This window comes from Pocillopora verrucosa, chromosome 3 (genome assembly GCF_036669915.1).
Source record: "Pocillopora verrucosa isolate sample1 chromosome 3, ASM3666991v2, whole genome shotgun sequence".
Classification (NCBI taxonomy): Eukaryota; Metazoa; Cnidaria; class Anthozoa; order Scleractinia; family Pocilloporidae; genus Pocillopora; species Pocillopora verrucosa.
The window spans coordinates 1,726,375-1,750,575 of NC_089314.1; the positions used below are offsets into that span (position 1 = coordinate 1,726,375).

At 37.6% G+C, this 24,201-nt stretch overlaps 2 protein-coding genes across 3 annotated transcripts; both read right to left on the reverse strand.

The window, feature by feature from the left end:
• Window positions 1-1,496: 1,496 nt before the first annotated feature.
• On the reverse strand, window positions 1,497-17,192 carry LOC136279783 (dynamin-binding protein-like). 2 transcript variants are annotated; one of them, XM_066163986.1, is made up of 23 exons: window positions 17,156-17,182; window positions 17,017-17,092; window positions 13,464-15,499; window positions 12,763-12,859; window positions 12,520-12,602; window positions 12,115-12,156; window positions 11,519-11,621; window positions 11,130-11,209; window positions 10,461-10,599; window positions 9,832-9,995; window positions 9,458-9,581; window positions 9,147-9,238; window positions 8,780-8,835; window positions 8,428-8,521; window positions 8,002-8,107; window positions 7,756-7,886; window positions 7,334-7,438; window positions 6,862-6,993; window positions 6,143-6,304; window positions 5,757-5,939; window positions 4,945-5,124; window positions 4,070-4,237; window positions 1,497-3,309 (listed from the first exon to the last, which is right to left on the reverse strand). In XM_066163986.1, exons 3-23 carry the CDS (start codon window positions 15,474-15,476, stop codon window positions 2,767-2,769), a joined length of 4,797 nt encoding a protein of 1,598 aa, XP_066020083.1. In that variant the 5' UTR covers window positions 15,477-15,499; window positions 17,017-17,092; window positions 17,156-17,182; the 3' UTR covers window positions 1,497-2,766. The 2 variants fall into 2 exon arrangements, with proteins under 2 accessions (XP_066020083.1, XP_066020082.1); XM_066163985.1 differs by having other exon boundaries at window positions 17,017-17,192.
• A 1,215-nt stretch (window positions 17,193-18,407) lies between these two features.
• LOC131770527 (MOB kinase activator-like 3) lies at window positions 18,408-24,140 on the reverse strand. Its single transcript, XM_059086243.2, has 9 exons — window positions 24,001-24,140; window positions 23,736-23,801; window positions 23,526-23,610; window positions 22,314-22,407; window positions 21,986-22,049; window positions 21,539-21,608; window positions 20,415-20,530; window positions 19,456-19,542; window positions 18,408-19,080 (listed from the first exon to the last, which is right to left on the reverse strand). The coding sequence occupies exons 1-9, from the start codon at window positions 24,073-24,075 to the stop codon at window positions 19,051-19,053; spliced, it is 687 nt and encodes a 228-aa protein (XP_058942226.2). The 5' UTR covers window positions 24,076-24,140; the 3' UTR covers window positions 18,408-19,050.
• Window positions 24,141-24,201: the final 61 nt, after the last annotated feature.

Consider the following 24,201-nt stretch of genomic DNA (forward strand, 5'->3'; position numbering starts at 1 on the left):
GGTAAAGATCATATTTTTGTCCAGATCTTACCTGATAGTTCAATTTATGGTTTTATGATTAACCAGTAACTATTGAAGAAAATCAGGAAATTAACATCTATTATAATAAGTAATACTAACAATTTGAGTTATCCGACATAGGATCTTGTCATTAAATATTGGTGATGATGCAAAAGCCAGTCCCTGTTTAGATACCAGAGTAAAGACAGTCGGAGAAATTAATCCTGTATTGGTGTTACTACTCAACCTCTTACTACGTAGTGACTAAGGAAGAATTTGTCCTTACAACGTTAACACAGAATTAAACTGACTAGTGATGAAAAGAAAAAGGGAAAAATTAATTAAGGTATAATTAGTTGATCCAGTAGCAAATTCTCCAAACTTTCATCTTACTGATTGTATGGAAGACAGTAGGGAGAGTTAGTTATAAAGTAATGGGAGTTTAAGGATTTATTACTTTGAAAATGATGTAATATTTTAAATTATAAATGAATAAATGTACTTGACCTAGAGATCTTTTAATTAGGTCTCATCAAGTTTTAAGAATTTAATTACTATGAAATAAGTCTTTGAAGCATAGTTTGTAAATTTATGCTGTCAGTTGCCAATCACCAAAAATAAAAGTTATTATATGAACCATCTAACCTTGTTATGTGCAGTCAGTGAGTTCACATTAGGTGGTATGTTTTACCACAAAGAGTTACGAGTTACAATTTATAGACTCAATTGAAAATTAATTGCCAATTTCAGCTCTTGTAAACATTCTGTATCCCTGAAACAATTACTTGTGATTTTATGCATTCTCTTAGATTTTGAAAATATTTCATTTCCATCACAGAAATAGTCTTCATAGAGAGTTAGTTTCTTTTTAGCTATTCGGTTTCACCTTTCCTTGTTGCCAGGAAATATAATTTTATTTCCTGAGCAACCTGCATGAATGGTGGTCTGAATTTCTTGCCTACAGAACAAGGCAGTAGGGGCAGAGTGCAAGAGGCAAGGCAGGAAAGCAGGAATCAACTTCCCCTTTCAAAGGTGACTAGCTGCTTGTATTTCCCTTCAACTTCAAGCTGGTGCATGCCTGAAAAATGCAATATTCGATACCAGTTTAGGGGCAGGGCTAGTAATTCTCAGAATGCCAACTTTTCAACAAATCTGGCATTGGACTAGATACAATCTAGTTGGTCTTAAAGTGGCACAATTTTTTTTCTGGATCACTTCCTTTTATGCTGTTTGTGTTTAAGACCCACACAAAGGTATGAAAACATGAACAAACTTTCACTCAAGGTGATAAAGTCAGAAGGTTGATGTGACCCAAACAAGAGCAGGCCTTAAAATCAAAATTCTGTGTGGAGCTGAGTTGTAGATTTAAGGGCAAGCAAATTCCCAAAAGTCCAGCTAAAGTAAGTTGGTTATTAATAGTGGAACAATTAAAATGATAATGGCAACAAACAAACCTGCAGTCTGTAAAATGTTGAACATAGGTTTTATTAAAAAAAAAAAAAAAAATCTGTATAAAGGCATTCACCTGGTAATTGTTATACCATAAATTCATTAAAATTGACACAGTTTGAGCAAATATTTGGCTTTACAACACTGTGTGCATAAAATTATTGATTCTTATTTTTTTTTAAATGAACATATGTAATTCTAACTTTTCTATAATGGACCATCTACAAGCAATGCATTATTTCTTTCCTCAAAAACTGTTAAGCAAAAAAAAACCCCTCTTTTGTCACGTTTCTTAAAAAATTTCAAAATAATCTATCTACGAGTATGGCTTGATTTGCCCAAGGACAAAAAAAGCGTTGACTATCTACAACAAAATTTAACATGCAAGGAAAGCTGTTGGAATCTTCCACTGGAAAATTAATACACATACCTTTGCTCAGAACTGTGGTAATTGTGGTAATTGTGCAAACGTAACATTTCATATCTGTATGAGACTTTCCAGCATATAAATCAAATGACTTCACATTTGAAATTAATAATTTGGAGTAGTACTCCCCTATAACGTTAGCAGATTGAGTAAAAACTATACGTTACGGCAGAAAAAGCCACAATATTGTTCATTGAAGAACGTCAGGCAAAACGAACAGCTATTGCATCAAACTAGTAACAAACTAATCGGCATACTGACAAATGGCTGTCAACTGCCCACAGTTCACTAGCTCTGACTAAGGGCTAAAGCTCAAGACTTTAGCTTTAGACACTCTTTACAGTGACCAATTTATATTTATATTTACAAAATTAACCCCTTATTTATCAGCCCACAATTGGAAAGCAATGCCATATAAACGGGTAGTTGCAAGATAAGTCTTTGAACTTTCGCTCTCTGGGTTGAAAAAAAAAACCCGATATGAGTAGACTTCCAATTCATTGGCATTCACATTATATCATTTTGGCCGATGTCACTGGCTAGCAAGACTTCATTCACCGTCTTGAAATATCGCCCTTGAGCCTCACGACTCTGAGTATTTAGTAAATGCCTCAAACAGTCTTACTTAATGATGGATTGTTTCCAAGGAATTTTTCTCACTCCTAACGATTTCCTTCTCAACGAATCAGAAGCATAATTTATCCTTCAGCTGATGCAGCTTTTACCGCACCTGGTACCGGTTCTAACCCTTGTACAATTATGATCTCTAATGAACTAGTACGCGCGAAAAATGAATCAGTTCACACGAATAAATCAGAGCATTCAGTTCAATAAAATTTTCCAGTGATTCGCTCTTTTGAAGAAATATCAGAAACTTGCAATAAGCAAGTTCAATGATCCACTTGTGTTAAATAACTCGAAGGAACGTATCCTTTTTGTCCTTGTGCCTCAACAAGCCACCATTCGTCATTCCCTGTCAAATCTTGCTTTTGTAAAACGGCAACTAATTGCCCCTCGTTTACACTAAGCTCTGCTGTACTGCTGGCCTCAAACGCGAAATCAGCACAGTAGTATAATGAAGCTGAAGTTTCCACTGCGCTTGTATCTTGATCCTTCTTCTCTGTCGTCAAATTGCTAGGGGAAGAACTTTCATCATCCTCAGCATCGTCTTGACCATCTCCTCCGCTGACACCGTCATCCACCGGAGATAAATAGCTCTCCGGTACAAAACCCGTAGAACCAGCATTTGAGCGAATCAGCCACCATTCTGGGTTACCACTACTGTCCGAGTGTCGAAGGACGGACACGATATCTCCCTCGGATACCGACAACTCCCCTGCACTTTGGGCTACGAAGTTGTATTCGACAACGTAGAGCTTGCTATCTACGGGAAGTTTTCCTTCAAAAAGTGAGCTGTCATTTTCGTTGGGCCCCTAGGAATAGGAGAAAAAAAGATTTCCATTCTTTCGCTCTAGCTCAGTATTTACGCCCGTCTCTAAAGAGAGTCTCGTAATCACTTTCACGTACACATGAGGTGCTAGGTTTCTTCAAATTTGTGCGTCTTTCAAATAAATTATAAAAAAATAAAAATATTTTTAATACCCATTTAGATCATCACAGCTTTCGCTATTATTTTGACACCTAAAAGATACGAGGTAAACTACGTACTATATGGTTGTCACGCCTGCAAATTCACCCCACTGAGAGTCGATGAAAGATTCAAATGCTGCATGTGAAGATGATCGATGATAATGAACAATCAAACAGCTGATCACAAAAATTCATGTAGCTTTCAACAGCGTAAACAGCCCAACTTATCTCCTGATGAAGAAATGATCAATGGAGGTTTCGCCACACCGCAAGTTTCCCCCTACCACCCTTGTGAGTTCGCCCCAGAAGTAAAGTGAGTTCGCCCCCAGTTCTTTCAACTCATTTTCTTTTGATTTTAACAGAATAAGTTCTTTGATTTCAACAGAATACCTTTTTCTGTGAAGAAACGATTTGAATGATTTTGTGAGCAAACTTGCAAAAAGCAATAGGAGTCGAACTTGCAATGGGGCGAAACCTCCAGATTCCTAAAAAAAATCATGAAATCGTCAAACAAACTACGGCAACGCACTTAACTGTTATTTTCCAATTCAACGAAGTGGTCGGTTTATTCATCAACTAAAATGTGCTCATTTAGTGACTTACAGGTTGTGTTACGCTACTACGTTTTCGAGGTGCTGGTCGTGGTTGATGAATCCTGGGAGAAGGGGATGTTGGATCCTCTCTCTTGGCCACCCCAGCCTCTTCACCCTCTTCGTTGGGCGTGGAATCTAATAAACTGGTCTTGTTTCCGTTATCATCTTCTACCGTATCCTAGATAGATAGAATACAAAGAAATAAGTCAAAACGCTTAGTAATTTCGATAACCTGCGTTCATTGTGACCTTCAAATTCTCTAGTAGTGGAATAATAACATTTAAATTTCAAAATAATTACTGAACAAGAGAATATAAATCTGAACAGTATAAAAATGAAACATTCACACAAATCAGAATCAAGATAAAGATAAAAATATCAAACCTACTGGTTTTGAGGTTACGCTGTACATATACAAGTAACACTGTCGTACATGAGAGAACCTTTAAAAATCTCCGTCGGAACTACACACAAATCGAGATCAGTTTATCAGCACTTAGGGAGCAGTCATCAATCATATCCGGGGTGGTGGTGAGGGGGGGGGGAAGAAAGGGGGCTTGGAGGATTTTAGAGGATCACCAAGTTTTCAGGGGAGACAGAGGGGAATCAGTCGTCTCCAACAGAGTATAAAGTGGGGACTATTGAAAATTGTCAGCCAGTCAACTTCCAATGAGGGGTGAAGGGTGGGGGAGGTAATGAAAACATTACAGAACCTAATGGTTGGGGATCAGGTAAACTTTATCGTGACACAACTAAAATCCTCCAAACTTTCCCCCCGTCTCCCCCTCGTCAGGCAGTAATACAATGACCGATCCCTTAAAATGCGTGGAATGGTGTGACGACAAGGCTCGAAGCTACACGATGGGTTTTACACAACAAACTTACAAGATGGTTGGATAGTAAATTTGGGCTTTTTATCACAGATCTCCTCTTCTTCCTAGAACTGTCTTTTGCCACAAAACTACAAGGTATAAAGCTGAGCTCTGAGAACTGTTCCATAACTTGCATCGATCTCTTGCTGTGATGCTCGATAATGTCTTCGTCGATTTCCTGCACAACTGGAAGCTGTAAAAGCAAAACGTTCATCAACAAAATGTCAGACCTAAACGTTCACAGTTAACTTAACACTTTGAAACTGTCTTAGAATCGACCAACGTTGCTTAATTCGCCATCAAAAATGAAAGCTGACTTTGAATTAAGTTTTGTAACCTCCGGCCACAGATGTGCATTTTTTTCTGTTTATCAAACGCGTTTCTATTCCATGTGTTTCCGTCATAAACGATTTTTTTTGGAAGACAACACAGTCAACACTAAATCAAGAATTTTTTAACCGTCTACAAACTGACATCAGTGTACATATTCTCCAAACTGTTCTCTATACATTTCTTAAAGTGCTGACAAAGAGAATTTGTTAAACAATCAAGACCTTCTTTAGTTGGTGATCATTTCCTTTATTCTTGTGTGATGTGTGATTAAGGGGTGATGTTGTTAGGAGAAATTGGATGTTAGTCACTCTCAGGAGTCAAAGGGTTAAGGGAAATGGTTTTTGGGTGGAATAGATCCTTCGATCCTGATCAAATGCTCTAAACTACTTCTGAGAAACACCCAGAGTAGGCCGCAAAAAACTGCCATATACGGCTGCAAAATCTTCGCCTGGCTCATTTACGATGTTTGCATGCACGTGGAAATCACAGTACCTCTAAAAGTTGGTCGTAGTCTTCGTGAACTTCATTGTACAGTTTCTTTTGTGCTATAGCAAAGTTTTCCAGACAGTCAAGAACTAAAGCTATACACTTCTCAGTAAACCCAGGGATCTCTTCCAGCAGTTGAGTGTTCAAAGCCTCGTAGTTTTTCTTCGCAAGTTCCAGCTCTTCTTTAGCCTGGAAAAGATTTCAGTCCGGCGGAAATCACACAGCATCCTTTACTGAAACATAAAACTTAACCATTCTGATCCAAAGATTCTGAGTCATAATTGTTCTCAGAGAATTATTCCCTTCTCAAAAGGAGCCGGTATCCCGCGGCCAAAACCGCCGGCTAGTCTACCATTTTTTCCCACCTGCTTTCACCTTATTTTACAACTCACCGCTTTCAACTTTTCTCGGTCTTTAATCTTGTCAATCTTGTTTGACCTGTGGTCGTAGTCCAAGCATTTATCGTTTCGTTTTTGGATTAAACGCTGGGGGCCTTGAAACAAGTTGAGTAAGGAGTTGAGCGGGGATAAAACCTGCGTTTGAACACTGTCCATCTGTCGAGGGATAAATTTCATAAAGACCAAACGTTTGAAAGACTTCTTTCATGATAAAGTTACCGCAAACGTCTTTAAAAATAAGGAATTTTATAAACAAATACAGTCCAAGTGTTAGCGAGACATCTTTCCTGATACGGCTGTTGCAAACGTCCTCGAAAAGATATGAAACAAACGCCTTCAAATCCTCGTTCTAAAATTCAGACAGTCAATAAATACTCATCGCGCTAAAAAAAGGTCAGTCCGCATGTCTTATTTATGCGAACAAGAATTTCGAGGTAAAATTTCTTAAGCATGAGTTTTACCGATTAAGAAAGGTTGATAAATTTCCAAAAGCAGAATATATGTGATTAAAGAAGACCATTTCGACAAGTGTGCTAATCGTGCAACTTCCTCTTGAGGGGCAATGTAATTTTGTTTTATCAAGTTTCATGGCAGAGGAGGACTGTCCTTTTAATTTTTGTTTACCAGCTAATAATATAACTATTTTGGAGCAAACGGTTAAACTTTGTCCCATGATCTCGATCGCGAATCCGCACGAACAAAAATACACTTACGAATCTGGTTAGAACAGTTTCACCAATCTTCATTTGTATTCTCTGAAAAGTGGAAACTTCAGAGCACGTTGAAGCTTCTTGATAAAAGTCGCTGACATTCTGCCCTGACCACTTGTGGCATTCCATAGCTTCCTAAACATGGATGAAGCATTTCAATGTGAGGTTCAACCTTGCTGAAAATTGTTTATTTCAGTCAACGCAAACTGTAGGTAGAAACAAACGACAGTGGAAATTTTGGCGGGAAATTTGGGCCGTGACACCAGTTTGGCAGGAAAAAAGAGCGTGCACTGCACTTAGCCTCTTTGAGCGTCGGCTTTCCTAAGATTTACATTGTATCTTTGAGTTTTAAAGTTATAAAGATATCAAATCCGCTAAGCATTGGTTCCGAATGACCTTCCCTAACCAAACAACCGCTCTTCTCAAAGCTGAAAGTTTTTAACCACTATAATAACAGCTTGCAGCATTAGATGACCTTAAAGTCCTCCAGATAAGCAGAAATGTTCTTCAACATCGTTTTTACTGTTTTCTCTATTGTGCGGAATCTTTTCTCTTCTTCAATGAACTTTTCGTCGACAGTCTTCAAAGGAAACAATAAAAAAAGAAGATAAGCAAAAGTCAGTCTATATGGATAAAAAAGGTGTGTATTGAGACCAACCGATGCGATTGAATGAAAAAAAGAGGTCGGTTTGAGGCAGTTCAGAAAGGTAATTTACAAAAACCCAGACCGTGTAGGTATAATTTGTCTAGTTGTTGTTTGGGTGAGGTTTGTTTTGCGGCAACAATAAAAATATCCACTATACAGAGAAAAACGTTACAAAAATTTTGCCTGAAAACCTTCATAAATCATCAACCAGCCTATCATCGACCAATCAGATTATCTCTTCTATCAAATACCTGTGACACGAGTCCTGTGAGCTGTGTCAGCCTCTGATTAAATCTGGATCCTTTCTTCACAACTGAATGCCAATTTAGTTTTTGTATCATGTTTGTTAAACCACTGTCTTCTACTTTCTTGTACTTGACAACTATTCAAAAATGGAAAGAAAAACCTTAAGTGTTTTTGCTACTGGACCAAAATGAAGACTTTCACAACCAGAAATTCAAACAAATGAAAAAAAAAGTTACACTGCGCAAACTTACCAAGATCTTTTCTCCTTTTAAATTCATTGATGGCGTTTGCCACATCAGCCATGACTGATATAGCCTTTATCAAGTTGTACTTATCTCGGTGGATTTCAGCCGTGTACTGTTAGAAAAAAGAAATAAATATAACAGAATTCGGCAGCGCAGTTGCACTACATTGAAGAAACATCATACCCATTGTTCCTTCATAACCTCACTTTAGTGCAGTACTTCTTTAGATACAGTAAATTATTGTAGGTGGCAAGGTATTTTGCAACTGGGGAGGGGACGGGGACTCATTACACACACACCAGGCGCATATACCCTCTGAAAGTTCGCAAAATGTCCCCTCTGCAGATCTTTGGATTCCACTTTGCATTCTTAACAATATCTAGTGCTGGAGAGCTTGAAATTCAGCAGTTTAGAGAAGGGCGGTTACAGTACCTTGAGCAGTTCATTCAATAAGAGCGGATACTTGAGAACTCGTTGGACCGGCTTGATAAGAAACGATGGCAAGTCCCAACACCTTGTGTGTTCCCTAACAACAACGAGAATACAAAAGATTTGACGAGGATAACAACGCAGCCGACATGAAGTAAAACGTTCTATGATCATTTTAAAGTGCAATTAAACCAACGCTGGTTGAGATGTCCTTGTCGCCATCATCAAGAAGCATTATTTATCAACTGAGCTCAGTTGTCGGGCCTGCGCTTAATTCGCTGCCGACACAAATCAGCCACTAAGTAAGAGTTGGTAACCAACGGTTTTTGTGTTCTTCAAATACCCTTTTAATTACCTAATTTTGTCCAGACACTTTGTAAAGGCATCTTGTATATCTGGTATTTCTTCATACTGCAAATGCAATTATAAACAGTATCAGTCTCTCATATAATAATAAGCTATCATGCTTTACGCCAAGGACTCCCACAGTATGCTGTCTAGTTTTCACTGAATTATATACATCAATCATACAAGGACTCGGAAGAAATTAAACCTGTTCTAATTCGTCTGACCTAGATTCTCTTAAGTTTGTGGCTCGGCTTTTGTCCCTGATTTTGCATTTTCACTAGGTAGAAAGCGCTCTTACAACTAAGACTAAAAGTCCTTTGCAGGTGAAAACCTGCTTTATGTGGAGAGGATGTACAGTTGATGTACAGTTTTACCTTTTCCATGAGCGAGATAGCATCATCGTGATTTCTACAATAAACAGCGTAAACTTCCTTCATTTCATCAGCTATGTCCACAAAGCACTTTCCTGTAGAGATGGAGAAGTAACTCTTAGCTACCTGATCGTCACATTTAAAGCGACTCTAGTTCCTTCAATGGATAAATAAACGCCCAAACCCAGACCTCCCTCGCTCCACCGATACCATGGCGCCGTTTGCGATTTCGCTGTGTTTTACTAAGTGAACACATGTAACAGGCTAAACCATAGCAAAATTTAGCATCCACAAGCACGCAATAAGCACGTTACCAAGTTCTTGATCATTTCCTTTCGTATCATCGACAGCATTTTCTAAGCTGGTTAGAAGTTTCTGTGAGGTTTTCAGGACACTCTCGATATTACCAAACAATCCTTCACAGTCGAGGTCCTTCACCTGAGGGAAAAAAAAATCACAGCATACCAAATTAATTCGAAATTTACTAGAAACCTTTTTCCTTCGCTACTTTCGGATGATCGGGTGAGAAAGTATGAGGCCTGGAGCGACGCAAGTCTGCGAGAGGTCTAGGGGTCTAACGCAGATAATGATCGCCGGTAAACCTCTCCCCACTCCCCGACTCGTCTCAAATCATCCCGCGGGCGGAGAAACGCACGACATCTCACTTGTATGTGCACCCGAAACTAACCTGAGAAATTTGTAGCTCACGAAGAAAATAAGTTACACAAAGCTCAAGATCATTGCAGTAATCCTTCTCTGTATTGATAAGTTCAGTTACTACTCGTTGTCTCTGTTCTGCCATATGCTTTTGGCTTGATGCAGCTGGCTTTTCTGTTAGACTGTGCAAGGAAGCTGTCGAGGAACAACAAACTTCATTATTTCCTCCTTTCAAAAAACGCCACTTTGAATCTTTGAATAAGTATTCGAGTCGAGTACCAAATAGTTTTCTCGAATTAGCATCGTTCCCAGTAATTCTCTCAAAGTTTTCGTCACTGACCCAACAGAGACTTCTAAAATTCATTTAAAGTCAGCCAGAGTAAAAGTTCTCCAAGATTTTTCCAGTTTTCATCTGTAATGCCAAAAAGGAATATGCAACGAATTTCTCCATGCGAGTTTTTCTCCATCACAAATCGACCTGTTTGCTTGGCATTGTATTCAGATTGCTAAGGAAAGTTGCATGTAACTTATTAAATTACGCACCTTTTCTTAAGGTCATTGTGAATCAGCAGAAATTGGGGACGTTACAGTAGTAATCCAAATGAAAGCCTCGCTCAGCTTCGCTAGTTTTATGGTTTGAAGAATTAACCCAAACAATACCTTCTAATTCAGTGATTTTTGTTCTAATCTTATCCACAAGCTCTGCACAAACTTCAAGATTTTCCATAACCTCCTTCTTTCTGTTCTCCTCTACCACACCAAGTAACATTTCAAGACTTCTCTGACTCCTGACTTGTTTCTGAAAATTTCAGAATATAAAATATAAAAAAAAAAAATTGCAAAGTAAAAAGAAAGGCGTTGAGAATTTGTCGCCGCGCGCTGACGTCAATTTTTTCGCTGATTCTTTTTTTTTAAAATGAGCGACGGTCGAAAAGCAGGGACTACTCACAGTAGTCTAGTTGACTCACTGCTATCAACGCACAACTGATATAAAACCAACTGTTTCACTTTCCCAGAGACGCAACACAACAGTCTTTTTTCAATAATATTAATCTCACTCAGTTACTACATGCAAGTTTGTATGTGACAAGCCTGCTTCATACAGCTATGATCAATAAAGTGTACATCAGAGTGTCCCGTTGAGAGTAAAGAAATAAAAAAATCGCAAGTTTGAGCTTGGTCATCGAATGTAGACAGATGGAAGATGGAAGATCTTTTTGTAAAGACAGTCTGTGCATAGAGAACCAAAAATTGAAACACCAATCCAGCTTTTCATATAAAGGGCAAAAGCCTGATGTTACTGGATTACAATTCCAAAATACTACGCACATCTAGGTCTGCTTCCAAGTCTCCTATTTTAACCTTCAGCATTTTCTTCCGGTGTGACTCTATCAAAAACACTTGCTCATCTGAAAGAGAGCATCACACGAATGAAGACCTTGTAAACTGGTACACGAGCTAACAGTTACTTGACATTAATTTTCATATACGTCTTTCAAAGATGCATATAATGTGAATCTTGTTGACTAATTCAATTTCACAGTTCTTAAAATCGTGCCATTTAATCATCTCATCTTTTTATTCTTACACTCCCCATATTCCCATAAAGGTGACACTTGTGCTTACCGAATACAAAAAATACACAAAATTCAGAAAAATTAGTCTTCTTATTGTATTCTATGAAATCTGAAAAGGCTATTTCAAAAAAATGTTCAAACCTTTGAGATTTTTTAATTCTTCCTCCCATTCTGTTATCTTTTGTTGGCTCTGTGAAATCTTTGCCTCCATTTCCCTCTGCTTTACAGGGTCAGTCATGACAAGCTACAGACACAATGCAAAAATGTAACATTACACATGTTCATACAGGTATCCATACAATACAGGTCTTAATATATCATTAATACAGGCTCACTGGCCAACAAACTAAACCAGGTAGAGTTTTACAGGCCATAATTGCAAATGTCACCTCATAAGGTTCCTGTCCAGTCAGGAAAGAATATCTCTGAAACTAGATCATGAGCTTAAAAAGATTGAAACCCATGACACATGGTACTTACATGCTTGCTTTAAGACTTAGGCATTGCCAATGATTATGTCGTACTTAAATAAAGTAGACATTTAGTGTCCTCACTAAACCAAGGACTGTTTCAGGAATCAAATTAATTTACTATGGGTGGGACAAGAACTGTTAGAAAAAGAAAACACTTGCTTTTCTTCAAGCTAATCTGTGACTCTTAGCAGTGCTTCATGTAATTAACTGAATGCTTGGAACAGGTTATCAAAATCAAAGCATGCAAAAAGAAAGGATCTGTACCTGAGAAATGGTTTTAAAACCAGAGTAAACTTTCATTTCTTTCTGTTGACAAACAAAAAACAATTGAGTTCAACAAAAGGATTTAATTCACCAAAGGAATTAAATTTAACAAGTGCATATGTGACCAACTGAATTTACATTAGTTTAGAGCTCATTTGACATGTTTCCAAAAACAACAACTAAACCATAGCTGTAACACCTCCATTAACTATGACCTGAATGAGCACTTATAGTCATTATGTACTCTTCAAATCTATGGTTTCTTCCTTACATGAGAAATTTCTAAACCTGCCATTGCAAACAGAAGTCTAATGTTGTTGTTGCTGTCAGTTTATCCAATTAATAAGCTTAATCAGTGCCTTTTTAGATAACTCAATTCGAATCATTTTAATGTCTCTATTTCACCTTCAGATTCTCTTCTGCCTCTGCAATTCTTTCCTGCAGTGTTGTTAGGCCTGGAACATCCATTTCATCTGTTGGACTGCCACCTAAAATAATGCACCATTGCAATGTACTACGTTATTATACATTGCAACCTATCAGCTGACATAAGAACACTAGTTAAAATATATTCCCTGTGATACTTTTTGACCAGCTCTACAAACAAATCTGCACAGCTATCTGAAAATAATTTAATATACTACTTACCTTTGTTCAAAGACTGTTGATCACTTTGTGCAACACTACTGAATTTCTTCTGCTTTGACTGCTCTAGACTGTTTGAATGCCTCAGCTTCTGCTGACTCTGAAAATAATATGATTCACTGATTGTTCATTTTTTTTTCCTCTTTTGGAAACAAAGAGAAAAAAATGGGCCTACACATTAAGGCCCGTTATTTTGCAGCCTATTCAGCAAATCAGAGGTCAGAGTTCAAGCTATTACTGGGGTCAATTTGTTGTTAGTTTGGGCAAAAACACCTGGCTCTCACATAACAGTCATTATGCTTCTTGCTAATTAGGAGTATAGATGGGTACTGGCATATTGTCAATAAATCCTGAGAAAATGTTGTGGGAGTAGCTACCAGACAGTAGCATACCACAGAGGGAAAAACAATACCACTAGGTAATGCAGAGTAATCTTGCATTAGTTCTGGCAGAGTGGGCTGCTTAATTCCTGTGCAAGAATTACCCAATAGCGAATGCAGATGTGGGTGTTTCATACTTGTCAAAGGAGGAGACTTGTAACTTTGTACAGTATATGAAATAATCAGCCCACATAGATGAACAACACTGTCGAGAGTCTGCTATCTCTTACAGTTCTACCAAACTCAAGCTGAAATATCTAGCTTGGTAACTGAACAAATTTAAAACATGTATGTATAACAAGTATAATGATACACTTTAATTACCTCTTTTACATGACCACTGTCCACCATGTCTTTCCAATACACAGAATGTGGCCTAGCCAGGGGTTTAGGTTTATCTTCCAACCTTGACTGGGAAGATTCTCTAAAGTTCAAACCACTGTGACTTGCACTTTCCAATAAAGAAATATTATGTGGCTTTCCATTCTGTTTGATGTATTTTAAATCCAATTGCTGTTGATCCTTTCCTTTTAACATTGAACCCTCCCCATTTAAGTGACCTTGTGCAAGTCCCTTCAAACTGTTAGCAGTTAGTGTGCTGCTACGCATGTGAATTCCATGACTGCTGTTTCTTATAGGTGGAGGGGGTGCTGGTCGTCTGGGTGTGATTGGAGAATCCTCTGACGCACTTGATTCACTGTTTTCATCCTCCAATCCTCTTTGAGGTAAGGGTAAAAGTGGTGAAGGAAGAGAAGTGCAGTTTCCTGACAGCAAATCAAATTCATCATCAAAACTCCCACTTGTATTTTCAATTGACATATGTCCACTCTTACCAATTCGTTTACCAGGCCAAGTTCCAGAAGAATTCTGATAACTTGAAAGATGAAACTGAGAACGATTTTGCAAATTTGCAGTCTCTGAGGAAAAATATTCAGTCCTCTCTTTTGCATTTGACATTGAAACTCTTCCATGTGATGGCAAAGTAATGACAGAACTAACCACTGTTTGGTGACTTCTGGTTGTAGTGGGTTCTTGTCGGGTCTCACCACCTAAGTATTTCACTGAATAACTGTGGTTTGGCTTAGTTCCGATTGCTGGCCTTGGTTTCAAAACAGGTTTATTTAATTGTACAGTTTCAGAAGTATATCTCGAAGTAGGTAAGTTAGAAGGTAGAAGTGCAGGAGTTGGATCCAAAGTGAAAGATGAGTCTAAGAGAGAATTGTAAGAATTCCTTTCCTTCCTTGGGGAGGATTCAACAACACTATTACCTTTCTGACCCTTGTGCAATGCACTCAAATAACCTGAATCAGACACTTTGTTGTCAAATATAGTGGAAAAACTGTCATCAGATGTGAGTCTTTGTGTCCTCCTTGGAGGCTTCCTATCTGAAAACTCCATGTTTATGTCATAAACAGGTTCTAGATATGCAGCAGGGCATGAACCACAAATTCCACTATCCAGCTGGCCCTCTATCCAGTTATCATCGTCAGTGTTAAGAACGGTCACAACATCTCCCTTATTCAACTCAAGATCTCCTGAATACAATGCAGTAAAATGAAACATTGCCTTTCCTTTCATTCCTGGCTTCCATTTAACATTAGAAATGATTGCATTGCTGTGGTCTCTGGGTTTAGAAGATGAGTCCACAAAAGAAAAGAATTCATTTTCAAACCTATTTTCCTCTGGTGGTAAGTCAACCTCAACAGCCACAAAGCTTGAAGGAAAAAGTCCAACATTTCCATTGATTTCTCCTTCCATCCACTGTGAATTCACACGTTTATGAAGAAAGATACGGTCACCTTCACGAAATGTCAATTCCCCTTCACTTTCCCCAACAAATGGGTACACAGCATGGGCACATGGTCTCCCAGAGGATTTAATGTAACTCTTGGGGAAGAGCCCAATCCTTCCATTGAACGAGCCTTCCATCCAGTCTTCATCAACATCTTTTGTGACCTCTATCAGAGCACCACTTGGAAAGGTAAGCTCACTGTCATTACGAGCACAAAATGCAAAAGCAGTCTCCACTATAGAACCATCAGGATTTCCTGGCTTTGCTAAAATATCATTGAATTTATTGCCATTATGCTCCCTTGATGATGCATGTTGGTGTTGTGCTCCAGCACTTGATGGTACAGCTCTCTCTTGGTGTGACTCATTTTCTAATCTTTCTGCATAAGTAACAGGAAACCAGCCAATTTCTCCATCATAACTGGCTTCCAACCAGTGCTTATTAATGTATTGTGTAATTCTTATGATACCTCCCTGAGGAACAGAGAGTTCACCAGGGCTTTCTGCCTGGAAAGAGTATAAAGCCCTTGCAAAAGTGCCTTCCATGGATAGGGACACATAACCACGTTCTGTGAAGAAAGCACAGACATAAATAGGATTTTATGATCAATCATGTCAACTTATGGAAAATATAACCCTAAGATAAACATGTATTGTTACAAACAAAAAGGAGAATAGCTTTTATTAGTGTGACAATACAGAAGATTAATAATGAAAAAATCATTTAATTCCCAAAATTAAATAATATGAATGATGAAAAAAAGAATTCTATAACTTAACATCTTTCAAGGCTAAATATTATTCTCAAATGGTGTTCAACCCGACATCTTACTTGCTCACTGTTCTCACATGTGAGCTGTTGAATTGAAGAATAGAAATTCCATATCTATGCATGCCCATGCATGTGTAGATATGGAATTCATTTTAGGACAAAATTTAACTTGAATGATTCACTTGTACTGTTGATTTTACATTTTCTCTTTAAACTCAAATTTTCTGTTAAACAGTATTTAGTAGACTTTTCCTTCTGAAACCAAGTCAAACATGATCCTCCATGTTTAAGGGAAAAATAGCTTAATTTGCTGCATAGCCAGTTTGTTGTATGCCTCATAATTTGCCTCTTCAGTATAATTTCCATTTTTTCTGTTGTTGCTCCATTCCAGAATCCCTAGTGCCCTGAATGATGAAGTTGTGAGCTCAAACAGACCTAGAAAATATTTCAGCTTTGATCTATTTGGCTCTAATCACAACACTATTTGTTGTAGCATCATCACGTAATTTGCAAATTAATTATCATTTGTTTAATTTGAACATCTGTTAAGTGTGTGATACATCCAACAACAACTTGGAGTTTGAAAATTGCAAATCTCACTTCAATAAAACCAAAGTATGTGTAAATCATGTATATGACATAAGTATGTCTTAACAAACCACTAGATCAATATCGCATGACGATATTGTTATTAAAAACACCTACTCAATGGCTAGCTAATACATGTATAATGCATCAATTTGAAGAAAACTGTATAACATTCACAGTACCAAAAAATTGTTTTGATTTCGCTAACCCTAAAAAAGCACTCCTAGCATAATTCCTCTTCTGTCAATTATACATCTCAAACGCTTAGTCAAACGAATACCGATCTCCTGTTCAACTACGTAAACCCAAAAATTTCGGTATCGAAGAACTCTTGAGGTAGGAATGAATTTTAATTATTTCTTGGCTATGGCAAACACGTAGATCATTCAATTTCACTTAAGTCGAAAGCGAGAGTTCACCTCAAACTACTGGGTATTAGACACTACTGTAAAAAAAATTGCCGCTCATAACTTTTACCAAATAGATCATCCATTGATTTTAATCTTCTATTGGCCAGGTGAACCTATGCCCTTGTCGGTGCGAGAACACATGTAACAGACGAAATTGTTAGGAATTTCTAAGTTCAACTTGTAAAAAGAGTAAACTGTCCATGTCAGCAAAGACCAGATAGCGTATTTCACCCTTTTTGAAACGAATACGCCATGAGGAGCCCAAACTAACGAAACCCAATTAGTTCGAGTAATCCATTTTTCACGTCCGTCGTACCTTGTAAATCTGCTAAAGAGAAGACTTCTCCGTCACTGTATGAGTAGAAGCTTGTGCAGAGCCATACCTAAGAATTCTATGAGGCCAGAATACGGTTAAAATTAGCCAAAGAGACCAAAGTTTCATTTTAAATGCATACCTTCGGCTATCCAGTGTCATGTTTTGGCACTTACAAAAACCTCTAATTTCTTGTCAGTTTACAAATGTCTCGTACCCAGGTTTCTCGCAATGCCAATTCTGCCCAGTCTCCCCCCTGCCGATGTGTTGTACCTCTCACTCGCCACATTTCTAGCAGTTAGAGGAAGATCCAGAGGAAAGACTTACGAATGTATGCTGATTTCTGATTATTTAGATCGTCTGTAATTCTAGTCTGAAATTTAAATGACTCTTTTCTGTACAAATTCCACCCTTCTTCGAGGATTCTTTGTATCTTGAAATAAACCTTGCGGTTTCCAAAAGCATGTCACTGGGACACGGGTAGCCTCCGTGGTCTAGATCATTGTGAATTCAGGTGAATTCTTCTTTGCAGGTCGTCGCTGGGGATGTGTTTCCACTGGTTTGGATCTGTTTACTCTGATAAGGACACGAGTGTTTTAAAGTTGCGGAACGGGTTGTGGATTCTGGCCGAGGCAATGAGGCTATGAGTGCAAAAACATGTGAGTAAACTATAGCTTGGATTTATCCTGCATGGATTTGGCTGAGTAGCTTTCAAGAACAGCTGCTTGTAGTTCTAAGCACGGTATAGTAAGCTGCTTTAGGAGAGCTACTCTAGTCTTCGCTGCGACGAACTAAACTGTTCAAGAGCAGACGCCCTTTTTAGTCGCATGAAGGCGCAGCTCCACATGCTTCTTGCTATGCGTCAATGAGAACGTATAACACTGGGGGTTCGACAGCACTGACTACCGTGAAACATCTTTCGAAGGATACCCTGTCTAGCTCTTAAATATCCTGAAAAGTTAAATCCAGGTTTCCAGAACTGGAAGTGGTACTGAGTAATCCCAGTTTAGCCCCAACTGCCACGGCTTTTGCAGTCCCTCTTTACTCTGATTATAACCGCCGCTGAAAATCCAATTGGATCGTAAATGCCGGCCACTTAACTAGGACCATCCTTTTTAAGTTAGCGCGCTGCGCGGAATTCTGGGAGTGAAGCACCTCGGGAGTTTCGCAAGGCGCAGTATCATCATTTTCTATTTTATTATTTTTTTTTAACGATTTTGTTTTGACTCGTGCGAAGGACTTCGCCGTAAAAGGAAGAGTAGAGGTCTAACAGCTCGCAGTCTCGGCTCGTAGTCTGACGCAGAAAGGGTTCTTCGAATGCACTAGTAGTGCCCGATCTCGGAGTGAGCCTTTTAAAAACTATTATACAATATCCGGTTATCTAAAGCAATCAATGGAGGTGGAGTAAGGTTTTATTTAACGAATCACCCTTAAGAAAGTTCGACACTTAATGAAAGTACAAAATCTGAAAATAGTTAGAAACTTTTTCTCCAGCTTTCATAAAGAATCAACATATGCTGATATACCTAATTCTTGCCACCTGAAAATTAGTAACAAGGTAATCTTTATTAATGCTTAATACTGTTTCTTCGTAATCCAGATTTTCTTATAAACAACTGACTATCAAATTTGTAAGAATGTATTCATTGATAGAAGATGATATAATTTTCAATCTATGAAAATATGCATGCATATTAAAAGCTCATTTTCATATGAAAGCGTAATTTTGACTTCATTAAATACTTCATAGCCTGTTCCAGCCGTTTAGTTAGTAACACAAAGCCTGATGGTAACCGGCACGATAGTAGCGGGGGAGTAAAGGAACGAGGGAAGTTTGGATCGGGTCGCGAACCGACCTAGGCCTCCCTCCATTTCGCTCTTCCGTTTATGTCGCGTCTTTAACGACTTCGCTCCGTTTAACCAACTGAAGCCTGGAAAAGGTCGAATACTTCACAATGGGGAATTATCATTGCGACCTTAGAAACGTGTATTCTATTTACAAACAACTAATAATAGTCTCAAATATATTCCTTCATGTCAGGAACACAGCTTCTGAGTCATTGCTTTCTGCAAACAAAATGAACAAAAAATAAGTGAAGAGAATTGAAGGTAATGCAAGAGTCAAGCGTCTTACTCATGAAACACTGTACAACAATTGCAGTCCATCCAGAGCTACACTCAAATTGAGGGAATTCACCCTTAACACCCCCAACATCAGTATGCATATTCTCCCTACAGTTCGCTCAACATTTCCTAGGGTGCCAACAAGGAGAATTTGTGTAACAATCAAGAGCTTCATTTCCTGTATTCTTGTGGCTTTAATTAATGTTTGATATAATAAGGAGAAATTAGATGCAAATCACTCAACAAGTTCAATGAGAGTCATCCCCACTCCCCTAAGGTGCTAGTTGGCTGTGTCACAAACAGTCACAGTCCACTTACCAAAGGCTCCAATTCTTTTCTGTCCACAAGGTTAAGCTCAGTAACAAAATAATAGAAATGCTTGTAACACTGGTTTACGTGAGCTTCCTGAAAGAAAACTTTGATAGTCAAGCCCTTTTCAGCATTCTGATGAAGGTAGTTAATGGAGCAACTAGGGTACTGTACATGCAATCTGGAGATTCTGGTTCCAGCAATCTACCTTATTACATGTACTAGGCAGTGCTTTTTAAATTGGCAACTGGTAAACTCCCTTATCCTGGGGATTTTAACCACTAATAACTATTTAGAGTGTTTGATTCATTGGTTAATTATAATAGATGTTGTTGCAGTTATTAACACCATTATATGTTATATTATTATTATTATTCAGGGATGTAGCTTAAGTTTTTAACAGGCAGGAATCTTGCAATGATAGGTGGGTATTTGGGCCAAGGGCCAACTCTAGCGTGTCTTTGGCATGCTGTACTTAGATTTGAAGGTGTAAACAAATGAAATAAATAGATAACAATCTTCTGACAACATTTAAAAACATTTTGGAGAAAGAAGTAGTGCTTCACAGCCGGAAAAATCGCGTTCACAGCCAGGTAATTTTCCCAGCTTCCAGCTATTATCTACATCCCTGTTATTATTATTATTAATGAATTACAACTGAGTGCAGGATGACTATGAAATACAGTCTGATGCACATTTAAAGTTAAGAGGAGAAATCAGAAGAGGAGGGGAATGAAATATGAGAAATGAACAAAACATGAAAGTATATCAGGGGCAAAAATAAAACAGATGAGGTTATGAAATGGAGGAAACAAAAACAAAAAACAAGAGGGAGGATAAAGACAGGAAAACAGGAGAAGCATGCGAAATCAATATTTGGGTTACATGTTTCATGGTAGGTACTGATACCCTCAATGCAGTTGGCCTTTAAATATTTATTGTGCAATGTGATAACTGGATGTACTTACAGCTCCTAAGGATTGTACTTTGTCAAAGTGATGGATGTAAACATGAACAAACACCCTAAAGAGTCTTGTAAGGATCTTCTTGGAAGTTGGAAGAAATGTTTTTGGAAATGGAACATCTGAAATTACCACAGCATTGGAAATTAGATGTATTTTTGTCCATTGTCTGCAAATTGCATTGTTCATTCCCCTGTGCAACAAGTTGAATATTTTTTTTTAAGCTGTACAGGATATCAAATTGACAAAAATGTCTGGAATCTTGTATAAAACCTCCAGGGACCTGAGGAGAACTAAGTGTTACCCTCCTGCTTATTTCTTTTGGGCAAATTCAGGCGTAGATATATTTATAACATCAAGCTACAGTAGTTAAGTTTCAGTTATAACCAATTATCAATGTTCTTAATCTAAAGGGTTTGAAGGAGGGAGGACATTTTTCCAACATTAGGAAACATGTAAATTGCTTGCAGAAATCTATTTACAAAGTGACATTATAACATAGCTAGTAAATTTGTCCAATCAAATTCAATTGCACAAGTGTGCTTCATATTCCTATTGTGCACGCTCATGACATCAGCAAACAAATCCCTCGAGAAACAACATTTTCCATCAGGTTGAAAATGTTATAAAACAATTAGTTAATACGTCAGTTGTGTGTTCATCAAGATATAAAGCACTTGGGAAGTTTGGAGAGCACTTAAGAAGCTGGAGTTGCTCTCAGCTATGCCTCGAGCAACTCTTACGCATCTTTCTTGTTCTCTAAACTTCCCGTGTGCTTCATATCTCGATGAATGCATAACGACGTATGAACCAATTGTTAATTACACACTGTTGTCAATAGGTGTCAGAGATGAAATAAAGATGTAAAGCCAGTCAAAATGAAAAATACTATAATTGCAGTGTGTTAATTTGGCAATTTGGTATTAACAACTGAGTTGATGATGTAAATTAGCCATTGTAAGGAGTTTCGAAGCTAATGTTTCGAGCATTTTCCCTTTGTCAGAGTGGATAAGCGAATGCTTATTTGGTAGCCAAGATTGGAGGATTGTTTATCCACTGCCTATGATCACATCTTTATTATTATTTCTGCAGGACAAACATTGCAACAAGCAAATGGTCTATTGCTGTACCTTTATCAATTGGGAATATATCCTCATTGTTAATTTGGCTCTCCACCCAATCCATCAGCAAGGAGATATACTGAACAAAAAACAAACAAAATTGTATAACACAATTAATCAACATGTATAGAAACTTCTCATCAATGCTGGGTTTGAAAAAGTGACTAGGATTTCCGAAAAAATTTTAACCATTCACAACCTTGTATCAGTGTGCAAGTTCTCAATTTTAGGATATCTGGGGTTAAACATGGTAGCTCACCAACACTGTAATTGTAGCACTATCACTGGTCATTATGTGCAGGGAGATTTCAATGTTTCAGACCAAAACTTTCCACTGATGGTCAATTTGTACTGTTGGAATATATTATTTTAGTTTTACTCTCTGGTTGGTTTTCATTGTCCAAGCACCTCAAGTTTAAGTAAATACAATGCAATTGGTAACACAAATACATGTACCTCCTGTGCTGGAACTGAAGTTGGTTTTTTATATTTGTCTCCATCACACCAATGGTACTCATACCTGGAGGAAAAGAACATATTCACCCTTCAACTTCCAGATGAGATTAACATGTAACTTCTCCCTATAATATCCACACAGTGTCCAGCAAAAAAGGTGATGAAAACACTTACATTTATCATGTAAAAGTTGTTATTTTGATCTAACATCAATTTTTTGTGCCTGATTTACAAGAAAATATGAATCAGGTCTTGAAAGTCATAGAGTAATTGCTAAGGAAGACCTAAACAGACCACAGTATTTTTTTATATACAGTACACTATGCACCTTTTTCCTCCAGACATAGTTGGACAACTCTCATCAGTGCAGACTTCAGAAATTGCTCCATAAATCAAGTTAATGCGATTAAAGAAATCCACAACTGTGTAAAAAAAGAAAAGAAGATTATGCCATAATTACATGGTAATGATAGTTTTTCACTCCGAATTAAAATTCACCATATTCTAATATCATTAGAATATCGTGAATTTTAATTTGGAGCGGCAAACTATCATTACCACGTAATTATGGCATAATTTTCTTTTTTTGAAATATCATATTTTTTTTAAATATCATGTTTTGCAATAGACGCAACACAGTTGCAGATTATGATGATATAGTTTGCTGAAATAATGAAATGCACTAAACAAATGCAGCTAAATGGTGCTTAGCCTTCTCCCAAATTTATTTATGAAGCTTGCTATTTGAATATCTTGCTCTCCTAAATTTTTCCTGACTTTGCCACCATTACTCAGTGAAAAAAAATTGTCTTCTTCAATAAAACATTTGGATACCATCTCTTGCTTACAGAAGCCATGTTTTCAGTTTTTCCCCATATTTATTATCTTTATTCCTCATTTTCTACTTCAAAATGATACAATTATTACCACAATTTTGGCTGTCTATTTTTTCCCATGACAGTTGCTGACAAAGAAACTACACTGCACTGTATCTGAGCTTGGATCAAACTGAAAAACCATCACCAACTAACATGCCCAATTTTGAGTAGATTCAGATTGTGAGGTGATTTGTGATTTTTGATGATATTGCATGGCAGATGTTTTTCAAAGATGTTTTGAAAGTACGACCAGCTCTCCTCAACCATCATAACCTTGATTCGGCCTCTTAACAGTTTTGCACTTGTGCTGTGTTCAATCAAAGCATTGAAGAAAGAACCTACTACCATGTTACATTCGTCAAGAAGTACAGTAATCATAGAAAAAATAAGGAAAGTTAAGAAAAGAGGAGGAAAACATTTTTTTTTAAAAAGTGAAAAAATAATCACAGCAACTGTATCCTAATGTGCTGATTAGAAAGAGTCGGTTCCACTGAATTAACTTCAACCACAGCACACGTACATCCGCAATCAGATTAAGTTTGGTATCTGAAGATGAAGTTTATCAAGCATTATCTTAAATGAAGAGCATTATCTCAGGAGGATTGTTTAAACAAGATGTGAAAGTTTGATAAAAAGCCGTAACGCGATAATTATAAACTTACTGTGAACAGCAACCCAGTCGTTCAAATCTTCATCATCTGGGAGTTTCACGCATTCTTTCAAATTGATTCCAGAGTGCAATGAAGCCTTTCAAAGACAAACATGTTTAGTTATACTTAACGCAACAGCTTCAGCATTTTCGAAGGTTCACTAAAATAAACATGACGGCAGAGTCAAACTACATGGTATGTTCAGTTTCAATATCAACGAACCTTGGATTGTTTGTGAAGTTCATAACGTAATGTTCCTTCTTCAAGTTTTCTTTTGGGACGGAACGTCTAAAAGATAAAAATGATTGATTAAACAAGATGTAAGCACGAGAACGAAATGAGTCCGATCTACACGATCTCTCACTATTACTGCAAAATCGTCCCACAGAAGCAAAACAAACACTTGTAATATCAAGGAGGCGGAAACTTAACGAACTTTCAACTCAATTTGAAATGACATGAGATGGTGCAAATAACAAAAAATTACCTTATCCTTCTGGAAAAAGTGGGAAAGACCCTTGGCAGCCATTGAGGGGGGATGGAATCCTTTTACTTTCCTCATTCAGCGGAAGTCTCTTCACTATGTAATATTTTACTCTTACCATATAAAGGCAAATTGAAATGATTAATCGATCGAATTTCAGAAAGTCGTCATAAATCAAATAAAATACGAGCCAGCGTTCAAGAA

Coding starts and splice junctions, on each gene's coding strand:
- LOC136279783 (XM_066163985.1), bottom strand. CDS start 15,476: ATGGAAGGCACTTTTGCAAGGGCTTTATACTCTTTCCAGGCAGAAAGC. Junction 12,603..12,762: donor TCAACAGTCTTTGAACAAAG/GTAAGTAGTATA, acceptor GCATTATTTTAG/GTGGCAGTCCAACAGATGAA. Junction 8,836..9,146: donor CTATCTCGCTCATGGAAAAG/GTAAAACTGTAC, acceptor TTGCATTTGCAG/TATGAAGAAATACCAGATAT.
- LOC131770527 (XM_059086243.2), bottom strand. CDS start 24,075: ATGAGGAAAGTAAAAGGATTCCATCCCCCCTCAATGGCTGCCAAGGGT. Junction 20,531..21,538: donor TATATTCCCAATTGATAAAG/GTACAGCAATAG, acceptor TGGTAATTTCAG/ATGTTCCATTTCCAAAAACA. Junction 19,081..19,455: donor GAAAAGAATTGGAGCCTTTG/GTAAGTGGACTG, acceptor TTTTGTTTGCAG/AAAGCAATGACTCAGAAGCT.